The sequence below is a fragment of the Arvicanthis niloticus genome, chromosome 18 (genome assembly GCF_011762505.2).
Source record: "Arvicanthis niloticus isolate mArvNil1 chromosome 18, mArvNil1.pat.X, whole genome shotgun sequence".
In the NCBI taxonomy this organism is placed as follows: domain Eukaryota; kingdom Metazoa; phylum Chordata; class Mammalia; order Rodentia; family Muridae; genus Arvicanthis; species Arvicanthis niloticus.
In genome coordinates, this window is record NC_047675.1 from 43,048,259 (window position 1) to 43,063,584 (window position 15,326).

A 15,326-nucleotide genomic window follows, 5' to 3' on the forward strand; every position below is an offset into this window, starting at 1 on the left:
TATATTTATAGTTTCTGTTGGTTCATAGAAATTTTACATTTTTTTCCCTTTCTTAGGACAAAGTTAAACTATAACCCTCCAAAAGATGACGGATCCACTTACAAGATTGAACTTGAAGGGATATCGGTGATGGTCATGAGGGAAATCCTGGATTACATCTTCAGTGGGCAGGTATGGCAAGACCCAGGCGCAAGACCTGGCAGAGACTCAGCAGCTTTCAGAGTGGCACTGCCACGCCATCTTCTGCAGTCGGGGGCATCCGTTGGCATTTCCCTGGGGATGGCCCCACATACACGCTCTTCCAGACTCTGTCCCTAAAGGAGCAACCCAGATCACAGACCAAATCCCAGGTCATGCTCTTCTGAGCTCCACCTTCCAGGCTGAGGTTAGAAGAACAAGGTGCACCCTTCACCACCGACTCTTGCCACCACATCTTGAATCTGGTCTTGTGCAGCATCCACTCTGGCCCTTCTCTGTCTCCGTGGAAATAGAAGTATCTGTCACTGGGACTTGTTGTGTAGAAACAGTTTCTTGTAGGACATGGCCATGAAAGGCAGCTCCTATTGAGAGCTCCCCTTAGCATAGTATTCGCTGGTGGTCATGTGCTTCACCCCCGCCACGCTTCCTGCTTTCCCTCTCTGTGCCACATTGCCTCTGGAGATGTGATAAGAGGCAGGCAAGAAATGGGAAGCCACTAGACCGCTTTCTTTTCCTGCTTCCCAGCCCTGTCCTCTTTATGTTCTTGGGTTCTAGCATAGGACTCTTAAGACTCTTAGCAAGGATACAGATGGTTCAGTGGCTGAGAGCTGGCTAGGTCTCTGGTCCCCAGCACCCACAGCAGGTGGCCCACAACCACCTGTGACTCCAGCTCCAGGGGATCTGGCTTCCATGTGTGCACGTGCATTCGCGACACACTCACAAGTGCACACACACACACATGCACAAATAGGAATAAATCTTTTAAAAACAAACAGAAAAGACAAGTCGGGTAGGTATATTGGCCAGAGAGCAGAGTAGTGTGTTGTACGTTTAGGTGTGTGAAACTGTTCTGCCTCGTTTTCTCCAAGATCCTGCCCTTCACCCTGCCCATTGGCGCCTTCTTCACTGCCGTTTCCTGCCTCCTCTTTTTGAAAGGCCTGTTTTCCCACCAGTTTTTAAGTGTTTGGAGTGTATCACCTGTCTTTTCTGAATGCATCCATTCTGTCCACACTCAGGGATTCCAGTCCTGTTGAAGTGTGCGGTGTGATTTCATAGCATTGCGAAAACAGTTTAGGGAAACTCTCCCCTAAACACAAGGCAGCGGGTGTTCACATGTGCAGTTGTTAAAATGAATGAAGTTAGAGCCCCTAAAATCCTAGAGACCCCGCACAGCAGGAGGAACCAGGCATCGTGCTCTCACTGGCAGGGTGAGGTCACTGCAGTTGTGAGCATAGACAGTGACAGGCCACGGAGGACATGCTTTGTGCAAGCTTCGACTGCTGTTCAGGCACTATCTGCAGACTGAGTGTTGGGATTTGTCCCAGCCAAAAGTGTAGAACCCAGGTGGCAGCTTAAGGGATTGCAAACTCCTGAATTAGCTGTTGGTTTCGAGATGTGGTCTAGTGCCTTTTCATGGGTTTTATTTAGACGGTCTGTAGCTGTTCCCTCTCTGCTGGCTAAACTTAATATTCCTAGGTCTGAGGATATGGCTGAATGCTAGAGCCAGTCCCAGCTTGCATGAGGCCCTGCCCACAAGATACTGGGACCTCCCACATCAAACATTAATTAAGAAAATGCCCTTTAGGCTTGCCTGCAGCCTGATTTACAAAGACTTTCCTCAGTTGATGCTTGTTCCTCTTGGATGCCTCTAGCTTTTGTTAATTTGACATAAAACTAGCCAGAACACATAAAAAATGTAAAAAGAAGAAAAGGTGGACTGGAGAGATGGCTCAGTATTTAAGAGCACTGACTGACTGCTTTCCCAGAGGACCCAGGTTCAATTCCCAGCACCCACATGGCACCTCACAACTGTCTGTAACTCCAGTTCCAGGTGATCTGACACCCTCAGACAGACATACATATAGGCAAAACACAAATGCACATAAAATAAAAAAGAAGTTTAAAAAGAAGAAAAAGTTATGTCTTTGAGACAGGAAATTTTCCCTATTTATTTTCCAAGGTTCTGTGCTCCGTTTCTGGGGCAATTAGTGATACCACATTTTTAAGTCTATGGTATGAAAATACATAGAATCTGGTAAAATGGTTTTTGCTGGGCCCTGAACTCCCTCGTTTCGGAAGTAGTGGAGCCTGAGGAGATGTGTGTGTTGTTGCTTTACTATTGCACAGAGAAGTGTGAAGCAGGGAGAGAAAGACACATCAGTCAGAAAACTGGAGACAGTTTATCAGAAGGAAAGAGTCATAAGGAGAGAAACTTGTACATTGTGGGTTTGATCCGGAAGGTGGTTGGAGGCTTAAGCGTTGAGTGCGGGCTACTGAGGAGATCCACAGCCTGCACCTACCTGGCATTCCACTCAGCAGGCAGGAACAGACAACTCCAATTTCCATTAGTAGCAGAACTGTCCCTAAATGCTCAGTCAGGTTTTTGTGTGAGTTGCAGATGTGAGCACATGGGTAGGTTCCGTCAACAGTAGATCATGCTAGCACGGGAGGGCAAAGCCTGGACAGGTGGAATCAAAATCAGATGCATGAGCAGGGGGTGGTGGCACGCACCTTTAATCCCAGCACTCAAGAGGCAGAGGCAGGTGGATCTCTGAGTTTGAGGCCAACCTGCTGTACAGAGCAAGATCCAGGACAGCCCAGGGTACCCAGAGAAACCCTGTCTCAAAAAGACAAACAAACAAACAGGTCAGACATATCTGCTGTAAGATAAGGACCCTTGTTGGAGAGATGGCTCAGGGTTTAAGAACACTGTCTGCTCTTCCAGAGGTCCTGAGTTCAATTCCCAGCAACCACATGGTGGCTCACAGCCATCTGTAATGAGATCTGGTTCCCTCTTCTGGCAAACAGGAATAAATTTCTTATGTATGCAGAACACTGTATACATAAGAAAGAAAGAGAGGGAGGGAGGAAGGAAGGAAGAAAGGAAGGAAGGAAGGGAGGGAAGGAAGGAAAGCTTTAAAAAAAAAAAGTTTAAGGCCCCTTGATGCCTCAGAGTATTGAAGGGTGTGCAGTGTATGGTCAACAATACTTCATCATCTTTGACCTACATCCCTGGGGATTAGGGACCTGGAGAGCTGGCTCAGTGGTTAAGAGTGCTTTCCTCCTCTTGCAGTGGACCCGAGTTCAGTTAGACACCCATGTTGGCATCTCACAACTGCCTGTAACTCGAGCTCCAGCTCCAGCTCCAGCGGGATCCAGGGTCTCTGACCTCTGCAGGCACCTGCATCCATGTGCTCATACACATAATTAAGACTAAATCTGCCGAGCAGTGGTGGCGCACGCCTTTAATCCCAGCACTTGGGAGGCAGAGGCAGGCAGATTTCTGAGTTCAAGGCCAGCCTGATCTACAGAGTCCAGCAGGACAGCCAGGGCTACACAGAGAAAACCTGTCTCGAAAAAACCAAAAAACCAAAAAAAAAAAAAAAAGACTAAATCTTTTAAAATAAAAGAAATAACTGGGGACTTCCTGTGGGCCAGACTAACCAGTTAGTGGTTTGGGGGTTTTGTTTTTTTGTTTGGCAGCTATAAAATGCTTGTGGTAATCTTACAGATCAGGTTAAATGAAAATACAATCCAAGATGTTGTTCAGGCAGCCGACCTGCTGCTGCTGACGGACCTTAAAACCCTGTGCTGCGAGTTCCTGGAGGGCTGCATAGCGGCGGAGAACTGCATCGGCATCCGGGACTTTGCCTTGCACTACTGCCTGCACCACGTGCATTACCTGGCCACCGAGTACCTGGAGACCCACTTCCGGGACGTCAGCAGCACAGAGGAGTTCCTGGAGCTGAGTCCTCAGAAGCTCAAGGAAGTGATCTCTCTCGAGAAGCTGAATGTGGGCAACGAGAGATACGTGTTCGAGGCAGTGATCCGGTGGATAGCACACGATGTGGAGATGAGAAAGGTGCCTTCCCCTCAGGACGTGGCCTTCGGTGTCCTTCTCATGCATGTGTTTACTTCCCGGGATGGGTAGGGATGTGGTCTGTCACTAAAGCTGCCCGTCTCAGGCTGTTAGCAGGCGGCCTTCTGGTCTACCCAGGTGGCAGGAGGAACACTCCCACTGCTGGCAGACCCAGGTCCTCAAGTATCCAAGGCCTAGGTTCTGAACAGACCCAAAGGCTCACACTCCAGCCCTGAGAGCCAGGAGCATGTCTGGCCAGGCTGTTTAGTCAGACTTGTAGCTGTAGCTGCTCAGGCTGGAGGCTTCTTGCTGGGACTTTAATTCCCAGTGGCCCTGGCATTTGACAGCTGTTATAATCCTGGGCCTCTAGCAGCAATGGGCAGCAGGGTTCCTACCTACAGCTGTTACCACTCCTGCGGGCCCTCAGGTGTTGAGACCCTCAGTTCTACAGGGTCGAATGTATGTCTGTGAGGTCTAGGATATCTGAGACACTTGGGTTTTACATCTTAGCGGCCCTCTGGAACTCCTCTAGTAACAGGGCCCATACATAGTTCCTCCTTCTCAGCTCCTCACAGCCTTCCTTGTCTCCTGCGCCCCAGTCCTAGCCACTCGATGGACGTCTTTAAGTGTCTTACTGCTGCTCTCGCTGCCCGGCTACCACCAGTTCATTTTCTTCCATTTTGTCTCCTGTGTCACAGTTCATGTGGGCTAACAATTAAGATCGCAACTGGGAATGAAGGGCCACTGAAGGAGAGAACCTTCTGTGGGGGCACAGGAGAGCAGCTCCCAGGAGCTATGGAAAAGTTTCCTATATAGCCAAAAAGGAGGGATGGCACTAGTGTTTGGGATAATGATAGCCATCCCTCAGGACTGTTAGTAAGGTACAGTCCCTCATGTTTGTGTCAGAGAGGAGATGGCTATAATTGTGCCAGTCACCGCAGACCGTCATACCAGTGAAGGACTGTGTGCACTAACCTCAGGCTGGCCACCGGGGACATGTTTCCAGCCTGGCCTGAGGGAAAATGGCTGCTGAAGATTAGTAAGGCTTGGGATGGACAAAGGTCCAGTGCAGGCTGTCCGAGCTGTTTGTGGTGGAGACTGTGCTCGCTAGAGCCAGAGTTTGCTTCAGCAGCAAGCAGCGGTGTTGCCTCCCAAAGGCATCTACAGACTACTTAAAGCAGTGGGCTGGCATGAAGGAGGGCTCTGCTTAGCTGACATCCTTTACTCAAGGAGCCAGGGTACCTGGTAAGGGTCTAACCATTGTCAAGTGGTCCCAGCCCCCAGCATCTTAGCTGATTTGGAGAAAAAAATAAAATGAAAAAGGGATGCTTAGCCAGGCAAAGGCAGATGCCTCGCTCCCAGAAGCAGGTGAATCTCTGAGGTCAAGGACAGCCAGAGAGAGATATATGAGATTCTGTCTGAAATTTAACAAACAAAAACTGGGTGGAGGAAGTCTAGGAGTGACCACGGGTGACAGGCCTCGGAGACGGTTAGCCTTTTGGTCCCCATTGAAATCCAACAGGGGATAGAGCTTGGTTTCAATTCTCTCAAGTCACCTGTTTGAAAATAAGATGTGTACTGCGCTGGTTTCAGAGAACAGATTTGAAATGCGTCATTGCACTACTCACTGTTCCTGTCAATACAAACTCCCTTCTTAGTGATTATCTTGTAGTTTGCAAATCCTGTAAGCCTGTGAGGACATACACTCAGAAACCACGCCGTGGTCTTAGCTGCAGTTAGACCACCTAACTGATTTAGGTAACTAGGGAAGGGTGATACTCACAGGGGCTGCTGGGAGACCCTGCTCCTTCTCAGCCTGCTGGACCATCTCTTGCCTCAGAGGTTTGGCTTGGCCTGGTTACTAAGGAATGTGACAATTCTTTGTCCTTTGGTTAATCTGACTTCTCAGAGCATGGAAATGTATGTTTGAAGTTACTCAAGGGTTTCCCCTTACCCACAGAGACCATACTTGATTAGTTGATCAAATCCACAGCCAAATCACCCAGAGCATGCCCAAGTGTCAGAGTTAGCCACCGAGACCAAAACTATCCAAAGCCGTGAGACAGTTTTGAGCCATGATCATTGCAGGAATTACTACACACTTCTGGGGATTTTTTTTTTTTTTTATCTTTGGCTTTGCTGGTTGTCTTACAATATTAATGTTGATCCGTTGCCTGAGTTTACCACATTGGATTTGTTGTCACCATCCTAGGGCTTCTGTAAGTGTGTGGCTTAGTCACAGTTCATCCAGGTGTGTGAGACAACACAGCATCGCTCACTTAACCCAATGGGGCGGGACCTGCAGTGTGAGAAAAGCTCTTGAAACATTCAAACCTTTCTTCCCAGAGACTGTGGACAGCCAGAGAAGTAGAGAAGGGTCGCAGAGCACAGTGGCACATCCTGTCATCCCAGGACTTGGAGGCTTGAGGCAGGAAAGGTGGGCTTGAAGGCAGCCTAGATTACAGCAAGACTGTGTCTCAAAAGGGGGCTAGAGACATGGCAGAGCAGTTAGGAACATCTGCTGCCTTTGCAGAGGACCCAGCTTGAGTTCCTAGCACCCACACCAAGCCGCTCACAGCAGCCAGTAACTCCAGTTCTGGAAAATCAGATACCCTCTTCTGACCCATAGGTACCTGCACACACATGTGTGTACACACACACACACAGGAGCGTGGAGAGGAGAGGAGGGGACTGGTGTGCATACTCAGACAGGACTGACAGACACAATAGTATAGGCTGATAGACTGTTAACAGATGCCATCTGCTGTGAACCAGAGAGTGTGTTTCAGAAGATCTGTGTCATCCCTGTCTGTCCCTCCTCCTCCTCCACCCGCAGGTCCACATGAAGGACGTCATGTCAGCGCTGTGGGTTTCAGGGCTGGATTCCAGCTACCTGCGAGAGCAGATGCTGAATGAGCCCTTGGTGCGAGAAATTGTCAAAGAGTGTAGCAACATTCCGCTCAGCCAGCCGCAGCAGGGGGAGGCCATGCTGGCCAGCTTCAAGCCCAGGGGCTACTCAGAGTGCATCGTGACCATTGGAGGGGAGGAAAGAGTGTGAGTGTGGTGGGGGGAGGGAGCTTTGGGGGAGAGGGAGAGGGAGGGCTAATTTCTGTGTCTGAAGTGTCCCAGTAATGACTGTTTGTAAATGTTTAACCATCTGTAGAGTACTGAGATTGACAGTGGTTGTCATGAGAGGAACTAGAGAGCATCAATTATGTGTTTCCCTAGGTCACGGAAACCCACAGCCGCCATGCGATGTATGTGCCCTCTCTACGACCCCAACCGGCAGCTGTGGATTGAGCTGGCTCCGCTGAGCATGCCAAGAATTAACCATGGAGTTCTTTCAGCAGGTACTCTCTGTTCAACTTTAGCAGAACCCTGGCCAAGCAATACCTTATTTCAGGGTTGCACAGATACACGGGTATGATTTTTGCCTGGTGGTGCACAGCTTTAGTCTCAGTACTCAGGAGGCACAGGCAGGAGGATCTGTGAGTTTGAGACCAGTCTGGTCTGTATAGTGAATTCAGGCCAGCTAGGGAGATGTAGTTGCATACTGTCCCACAAAAAAGTTTAATGCTAGGGGTTGTCGCTCAGATGGTTGAGTGGCCTGGGTTTAAGCTCTAGCACCACCCAGTATGGTGGTGACATATGGTTCTAGGGATCAAACTCAGGCTATCAGCCTTTGTAGCAAGCTCTCTTACCTGCAAAGCCATATTGCCTGCCCTCTTGTCTTCCTCATCCACTTATTTTCCCATGTTCCTCGGCTCTTGGACGTCATGTTTAGCATGTCCGACCTTTCTCCACATTCTCTGCTTGTCAGCTCTGTCCTATTTCCTGGGTGTCGGGGGTTCTCTGTGCAGCCCTGGCTGTCCTGGAGCTCACTCTATGGATCAGGCTGGCCTTGAATTCACACAGATCCTCCTGCCTCTGCCTCCTGAGTACTGAGTGCCTCTGTACTCCTGGGATTAAAGGTGTGTGCTATTACTACCCGGCACCTTCTGTCTTTTTGCCTCTCTGACATGGGGTTGATGGTCACTTTTGATCTGTCTTGGTGACTTTTCAGCTCTGAGAGCTTGTTAGGCCACCCATGGGATTTATTTGTGTGTCTGTCTGTGAGTAGTTCCACATGCAGTCAGTCATTCAGTAGCTGTGTTCCTGTCAGTGGCACCCTGTGCATCATTCAGTAGCTGTGTGTTTCTTGGGGTTGTGGTGACTTTTGCTACTTTGTCTTCCTGGTCACCCAGTACTTCAGGTCTTTGCAGCTCTGTGTCCGGTATTTGCTTCTGCTCTTATTCCATAGGACCAGAGCTCTTGGTGCCCGAGAGCCTTTGCTGGGTGCTCTTACTTGTAGGAATAATTTCCTAGACGAGCAGAAGGTTTAAATCAGTTGACTTGCCTCCACGCCTGACAACCTGAGTTCAGTCCCTGGGACTCACAGGGTGGAAGGAGAGAAACAACTCCTGCAAGTGTCCTCTGACTTCATACATGATCCATGGCATGTGCCCATACATACACACTCTCCATTTTTTTATTTTAATCTTTTGAGAATGTCATACATGAGACTGCCGCGTTGTGGAGGAGAGCTCTAAATGTCAGGCCACTGCACCATGGCATCTGCTGGAGTGTCCTCTGTGTCCCCTGTGCTTCTTACAGAAGGATTTCTGTTTGTGTTGGGGGGCCAAGATGAAAATAAGCAGACGCTGAGCTCGGGAGAGAAGTATGACCCAGATGCCAACACGTGGACCGCGCTTCCACCCATGAATGAGGTATGGTGCAGTTTGTCTCTGGGTGTGTTTCTTTTCTCTCCACAGTTTTATTGGGTGTGGGTTCCCATGTGGGGAAAGAAGGGGTAGCCTGGCCTCGTCCTACCTGGAGCCCTGTTCTCCCACATCTCTGTCTCCTCGCTGCCTCCTCCTGGCCTCCTGTCTAGCACCACCTTCCTGCAGAGGAACTGTTTCTCACCTCCCTCACTGCTTGCTCGGTCTCTAGATGCCATCCCACCATCTTCCTCTCTCTGCTGTGCCCCACCTCTGCATACACTGGCTTTACATGTTCCCCCGAGACTCTACAAGCCAGGAACTTTCTGTGTTCTGTTTACTGTGGCCAAATGATAAACACCTCAGCTTTCTGGAATTCTTGATGCTTGGGCATACCCTGTCCTCTCTGCTGCCTCTCCTGGCCACAGGTAGTCCACACATCATGGCTTTTGCCACCTTTCACAGTCACCTCAGAAACCTGCCTGCACAGAAGTAATCCCATGGAGCCAGCTGTCCTGGTAGGCGCTCTCCTCAGTTCTGTAGGTTAAACACAGCATCTCTGCTAATGAGCCTACATCTTTTGTCCCTGGTCCTGAGGAGTGACTGGCTCTCTCTGTTGTGCTGAGGAAGCCACACACAGCGAAGAGACATTCCAAGGAGAAACAGTGTCTCCTCGTTGCTGGAACACTGGAATAAAACAATGTGGAATATCCACTTTCGCCTACCAAGGCTTGCAATGTCTTTCCAGGCAAGACACAACTTTGGGATCGTGGAGATAGATGGGATGCTGTACATTCTTGGAGGGGAGGATGGTGACCGCGAGCTGATTTCCATGGAGTGTTACGATATTTATTCCAAAACCTGGACGAAGCAGCCTGACTTGACCATGGTTCGGAAGGTGAGCGCCTCAGTCTGCTCAGCTGGCTTCAGAGTCGGTGTCTCCCTCCGGGGTTGGTTGGTGCAGTGGGAAAGCTCACCCCCAGGGCCTCGCTCAGTGCTCTAGTGCTGAGTACAGTCCTCAGCACACATCTTCACTTCTTAAGGTGCCTTTGGCACAACAGAAAATGCTCTGAGGATCCAGGCCCTAGAATTCTGTGTCTGTTGGCAGCTTGCCTGCATATCAACAGTCACACATCACAGCAGGAAAGAGCCCGTTCGAGCATTTGTCTGGCTCTAAGCAGCAGTGCTGTGTTGTCTGGAGTAGATACTTGGGAATGGCTGGATCTCTCCCCCTTTCCTAACTTACTCTACAAGTGAAGTTGCGATGGCTTCTGCCCGTGAGCCTCTGTCATTTAGACTTGGGTTACGGGCAGAGCTGCCCATCAGTCCTGGCCATGGCTCTGGTCCACGCTGTGGATATCCTGTCTTCTCTTACCATGTACACTTCTGTCTTAGGGTTTACTGCTGTGAACAGACACCATGACCATAGCAGCTCTTATAAGGGAAACATTTAATTGAGGCTGGCTTGCAGTTTTGAGGGTTTAGTCCATTATCACCAAGGCAGGAGGCATGGCAGCGTCTAGGCAGACGAGATGCTGGAGAAGGAGTTGTACATCTTGATTCACAGGCAACATGGGAAAGACTGTCACACTAGGCAAAGCTTGAGCCTATGAGACCTCAAAGCCCACCCCTCAGTGACACACTTCCTCCAGCAAGACCACACCAACTCCATCAAGGTCACACCTAATAGTGCCACTCCCTGTGGGCATATGGGACCATTTTATTCAGACCACCACACCATCCAACTAAACAGTTGTGACAGCAACTGAGCAACTTATTCTTCCAAAATCCTAACTCCTGGGAATGTAAGCACTGGAGTAAGGAGATAGATGCTGGAGGACCCTTCCATTCCCCGTGTCACCCGGTGTGGTATGGGTGGAACTCACAGCTTGTGCATACCAGGAAAGTGCCGCACCACTGCCTACAATGCCAGTAAAAAGTTAGATGATGGGGACATCGCGGTGGCTCTGTGGGTGAAGGTGCTTGCTGCAAGCTTCACCATCTGTCTGTCTGTCTGACCTGAAATGTCAGAGTCCACATGGTAGACGAAGGGAGCTAGGTCCAAAAAAAAAAAAAAAAAAACATATTTTATAGGATTTTGGAGATCCAGTGTAGTGGAGGAACCCTGGCCTGGCATTTTTGAGGTTCTGGGTTCCATGCCCAGCATGGCCCCCCAAGAAGTAAAGGAAAGTTGAGTTACTGGCTTCTGTTGCAGAAGAGGGATGAAGACTCCTTTTCTGGTGATTTCCAGTGCATGCCACCAGCTCTTTCTTTCCACCTCTGGGGTCCTGTGGGCCATGTTAGAAGGCATAGTCTTGCTGTTAGGAATCGGAGCTTGCCCTCCACGTGTGACCGTGTTCTGAGCCAGTTGCTGTCTTTCCATCCAGTTCTACTGGCAAATGGTTCCTTCACCACCGTTCTTTCCTTTCAGATTGGCTGCTATGCAGCTATGAAAAAGAAAATCTATGCCATGGGCGGAGGCTCGTATGGAAAACTGTTTGAGTCTGTGGAGTGTTATGATCCACGGACCCAGCAATGGACTGCCATATGCCCACTGAAAGAGAGGAGGTGAGGCAGAGTGTGTGTGCCCATCAGTATGTAGGAGGCCTCAGAACCTAGCAGCCCCTAAGACAGAAGGCCCATACACACACAGAACACAGACCATTGCAGGTACAAGAAGCAAGACATGCTGGGGAGATGGCTCAGTGTTAAAAGTGTGTGGTGTGCTGCACAAACATGGGGGCCAGTGCTCAGATCCCCAGAATCCAAATAAATGTCAGGCAGCTGGTTCCAGCACTGGAAAGATGAAGGCAAGGGCTCCCTAAGAAAGCTGGCTAGCTGGACTACCCTATTGGCACACTCTGGATTCAACTGAGAGACCTTGCTTTAATGAATAAGGAATCACTAGTGACATCAATATTGGGCTTCACACACGCACACACACACACACACACACACACACACACACACACACGTGCCTATACACATAAAGGCAAACAGGAATTGGGTTGGGCATGGTGATAATATGCCTGTCTCATAGCACTTGGAGGCTACTGGGGCAAGAGGATTGCTGTGAGTTCAAGGACAGTCTGATGTACATGGTGGGTTCCAGCCTACCCTGAGGTCTCAAAAAGACCAGCAAACAAAAGAACAGTAGTGGAGGAATTAGGGCTTAGGTCTTGTGTTCTAAGGCAGCACCTGTGTTCTGTGGCCCTGCAGGTTTGGAGCAGTGGCCTGCGGGGTTGCCATGGAGCTCTATGTATTTGGAGGCGTCCGAAGTCGAGAGGACATCCAGGGCAGCGAAATGGTCACCTGCAAGTCTGAGTTCTATCATGACGAGTTTAAGAGGTAATCAGTCTGGAGGCTGTCACGCCTGCTCTCTCTCCCCATGCAGCAGTCTTGAGGCTTTCTCTCCTGTCCCCTCCCTCCATGCTTCAGAGATGTGTCTTAGCTTTGGTTCTCAGTGACATCATTGAGTTCTGTCCTTAGGGGGTGTGTCCACTACATGCTGGATATTTTTTCAGTGACATGAGAAGTCAGTGTCTGAGTTACTTGCCTGTTGCTGTGGTAAGACATGATGACTGAGACAGCTTAGGAAAGAGCATGTGTCATTGGGCTTAAGGTTTCAGAGGGTTGGGGTTCATGAGGGTGGAGCAAAGTGTGGTTGTAGGAAAAACTGAGGGGTTACATCTTTGTCCAAAAGTTGGAGGCAGAGAGAGAGAGAGACAGACAGAGACAGAGAGACAGACAGAGTGACAGAGTGAGTGTTTGTCTGTGTGTGTATACTGGTAATGGTGAGTCTCTTGAAACCACAAAGCCCACCACCACTGGTACTTCTCTTCCAACAAACCTATACCTCCTAACCCTTCCCAAACAGTTCCACTAACTAGGGACCACATGTTCAAATATATGGGTTTATGGAGTTTATTCTCATTCAAACCACCAAAGTGACTTAAAGAAACAGCATGGAACCTGGAACTTAGCACATATTTGACATTGTCCTCTTAGTATACAGGATATAGGCTCTCTATGTAGTCCAGGCTGTCTTGGAATTTGCTGCATAGACCAGGCTGACATAGAAACTCAGAGATCCACCTGCTTCTGCTTCCCAAGTGCTGGGGTTAAAGGTGTGCACCACCACACCTGGCCATATGTAGCCTTTTATGACAGGGCCTTCATCTGCTTTTCCTGCTGCTGCCTGCTCAGAGGCTTCACACTGAGCCCTTAGCTAGCTCAGCTGTAGGCTGCTGCTGCCTGAAATTTCCCTCATTGCCCATCTAGTTAACTTGGCCCTTTTCAAAACTACACATAACTGTCAAATCTCCAGAGAAAGCCTTTGCTGTCCTCTTCCAGGCTCAGCACACTCCTCAGTCCCTGATCCCTTATCCTCTGCACATGTGTTTGGCATCATAGCTGCTAACTGAATGTATACAAGGCATGGTCCCATGTGGTCCTCCAGCATCAAACCTGACAGGCATCAGATGCTTCATCATGTGTCAGTTGATCTGGTGATATTAAAACACTGACAGGATTCAATTGCCAGGAACTCCAAAAGAGAAACGGAAAGCAGAGTCCCACAGCCTGTCCTCTGACTTCCATACAGCTTGTCAGTGTGTGGACACAGACACATGCACACAGACACCCAAATACACATGGAGATAGTAACACACAACACAGACACAAACACACAGAAAGACACACAAACACACAGAGACACAAGCTCACAACATAGACACACAGACACACATAGAGACACAAGCATATAACAGACACACAGACACAAACACATGGAGACACAGGCACACAACATAGACACAAACACACAGAGACATACACACACACAGAGAGATATATACACAGAGAGACACAGACGCACACAGATGTACACACAGATAGAGGCACAAACATACAGACACACACACAGTAAATGAATAAATGTAAAAAGAAAAACCTTTTTAAAAACGCCTGACAGACTGAGGTGTGAGCCTGTGGTGGGTGCTGTCCCGCCACTCCTCTCACAGTAAGTATGAGACAGTGTTGTCGCTGCAGTGACCTGTTCAGATTCCAAGGGGAGCCTGCTTCACAGTGTGATCCTATGCACTTAGGTCTTGTTACCAGATGGGGGTGCCATAAGATAATGCCTCGTTTCCTGTCTTTGAGATGGGGTGAATACTAAACAGACACAGTGTTAGACATGCGTATGAATGTCGCCTGGTCTGTCACATGGTCTCCATCTTGGGTACTTCAGACATGTCTCTACTTCCCGTCATTAGAGGCAGACTGCCAGGGGAATTCACTAGACAGAAAACGAGGAGGCAGCTTCGAAGGCATTTGCTGTGTGGGGGTGGGCAGGGATGTCAGGCTTGTTACTTTCTCCTTTGATAAGCCCCAGTGGGGGAGTGCTGCCGCCCTAGGAAATGGTGTATTAATCTCCTGCCCAGATGAGCAGGAGACGGTCTGTCCCGCTTGATTAACAAGCAGTAGCAGTGTGTTTGGCTTTTGATAAAATACGACACAAACCTTTTTTTTTTTTTTTTTTTTTGTGATGACTGACTCTGTGCGCGTGTAGTCAGCATGAGCTGCTCTGTGTCAGAAGTCATTTGCTTACGTTTCTGTTCCTTTTGTCTGTTGCCTTGGGTGGGATCAAGTCTGACTGTAACACTTCCCAGGCATCCCAGGACATGCTGTATTGTTAGATAGAACTTCAGTATTGCAGTCAGCCTGCTGGGAGTCTGTTCTGAGCAGGAGACGGCAGCGCTGAGTGGGAAGGAGGGTATGCTTTGTTTCCATTTGTCTACTGTAACTCTTTTTTCCTTTTTCTTTTTCCTTTTTTCTTTTTCTTTTTCTTTTTCTTTTTCTGATTTGAGGTCTCACTCTGTAGCCTTGACTGGCCTGGAACTCACAGAGATCGGCCTGCCTCTGACTCCCCACCATGCCTGGCTTTAAATTTATTTTTTATTATCTATTTGTGTATTTTTATGTGTGGGTGCTCAAGGGGATCAAAAGAGGGTGTGGGATCCCCAGGAGCTGGAGTTGTGAACACCAAACATGGGTGCTAGGAACCGAACTCAGGTCCTCTTGAAAAGCAGCCAACACTCTTGACCACTGCCCATCTCCCTGGCCCCATTCTTGTGTTTGGGGTTGGGGGGGGGGGCGGTGCATCAGTCAATAAAGTACTTGCTGCTCAAACCTGCAGGTCTTCATTCTGTCCTTAGCACCCTCAAGAAATCCAGGCATGACATTGGCCTAGACCCACATGCAAGCACACCATCACACACGAATACATACATAAACATACGTAAATACATACACCATCACACATGAATACATACACAAACACACACACACACACACACACACACAATAAATTCCCCAGATCTTAAAAAACTTTTTTTATTCCTAATAAAATCCATGCATCTTCAGCCTTTGTGTTCCCAGGCGTAAACAGAGAGCAGCTGCCAGGACCTCTTGTCAGTGACACACAGGACATTTGCACATTTGTAAAACACTGA

The 15,326-nt window shown here is 48.9% G+C and overlaps 1 protein-coding gene across 1 annotated transcript in view; it reads left to right on the forward strand.

The window, feature by feature from the left end:
• Gan (gigaxonin) overlaps window positions 1-15,326 on the forward strand; it is a 59,128-nt gene that overhangs the window by 26,103 nt on the left and 17,699 nt on the right. Inside the window, exons 2-9 of the mRNA XM_034522708.2 lie at window positions 57-171; window positions 3,710-4,060; window positions 6,894-7,111; window positions 7,286-7,407; window positions 8,711-8,823; window positions 9,563-9,712; window positions 11,246-11,382; window positions 12,034-12,162. Of these exons, the coding sequence (XP_034378599.1) occupies window positions 57-171; window positions 3,710-4,060; window positions 6,894-7,111; window positions 7,286-7,407; window positions 8,711-8,823; window positions 9,563-9,712; window positions 11,246-11,382; window positions 12,034-12,162 (1,335 nt within the window). The remainder of the gene's footprint in view (window positions 1-56; window positions 172-3,709; window positions 4,061-6,893; window positions 7,112-7,285; window positions 7,408-8,710; window positions 8,824-9,562; window positions 9,713-11,245; window positions 11,383-12,033; window positions 12,163-15,326) is intronic.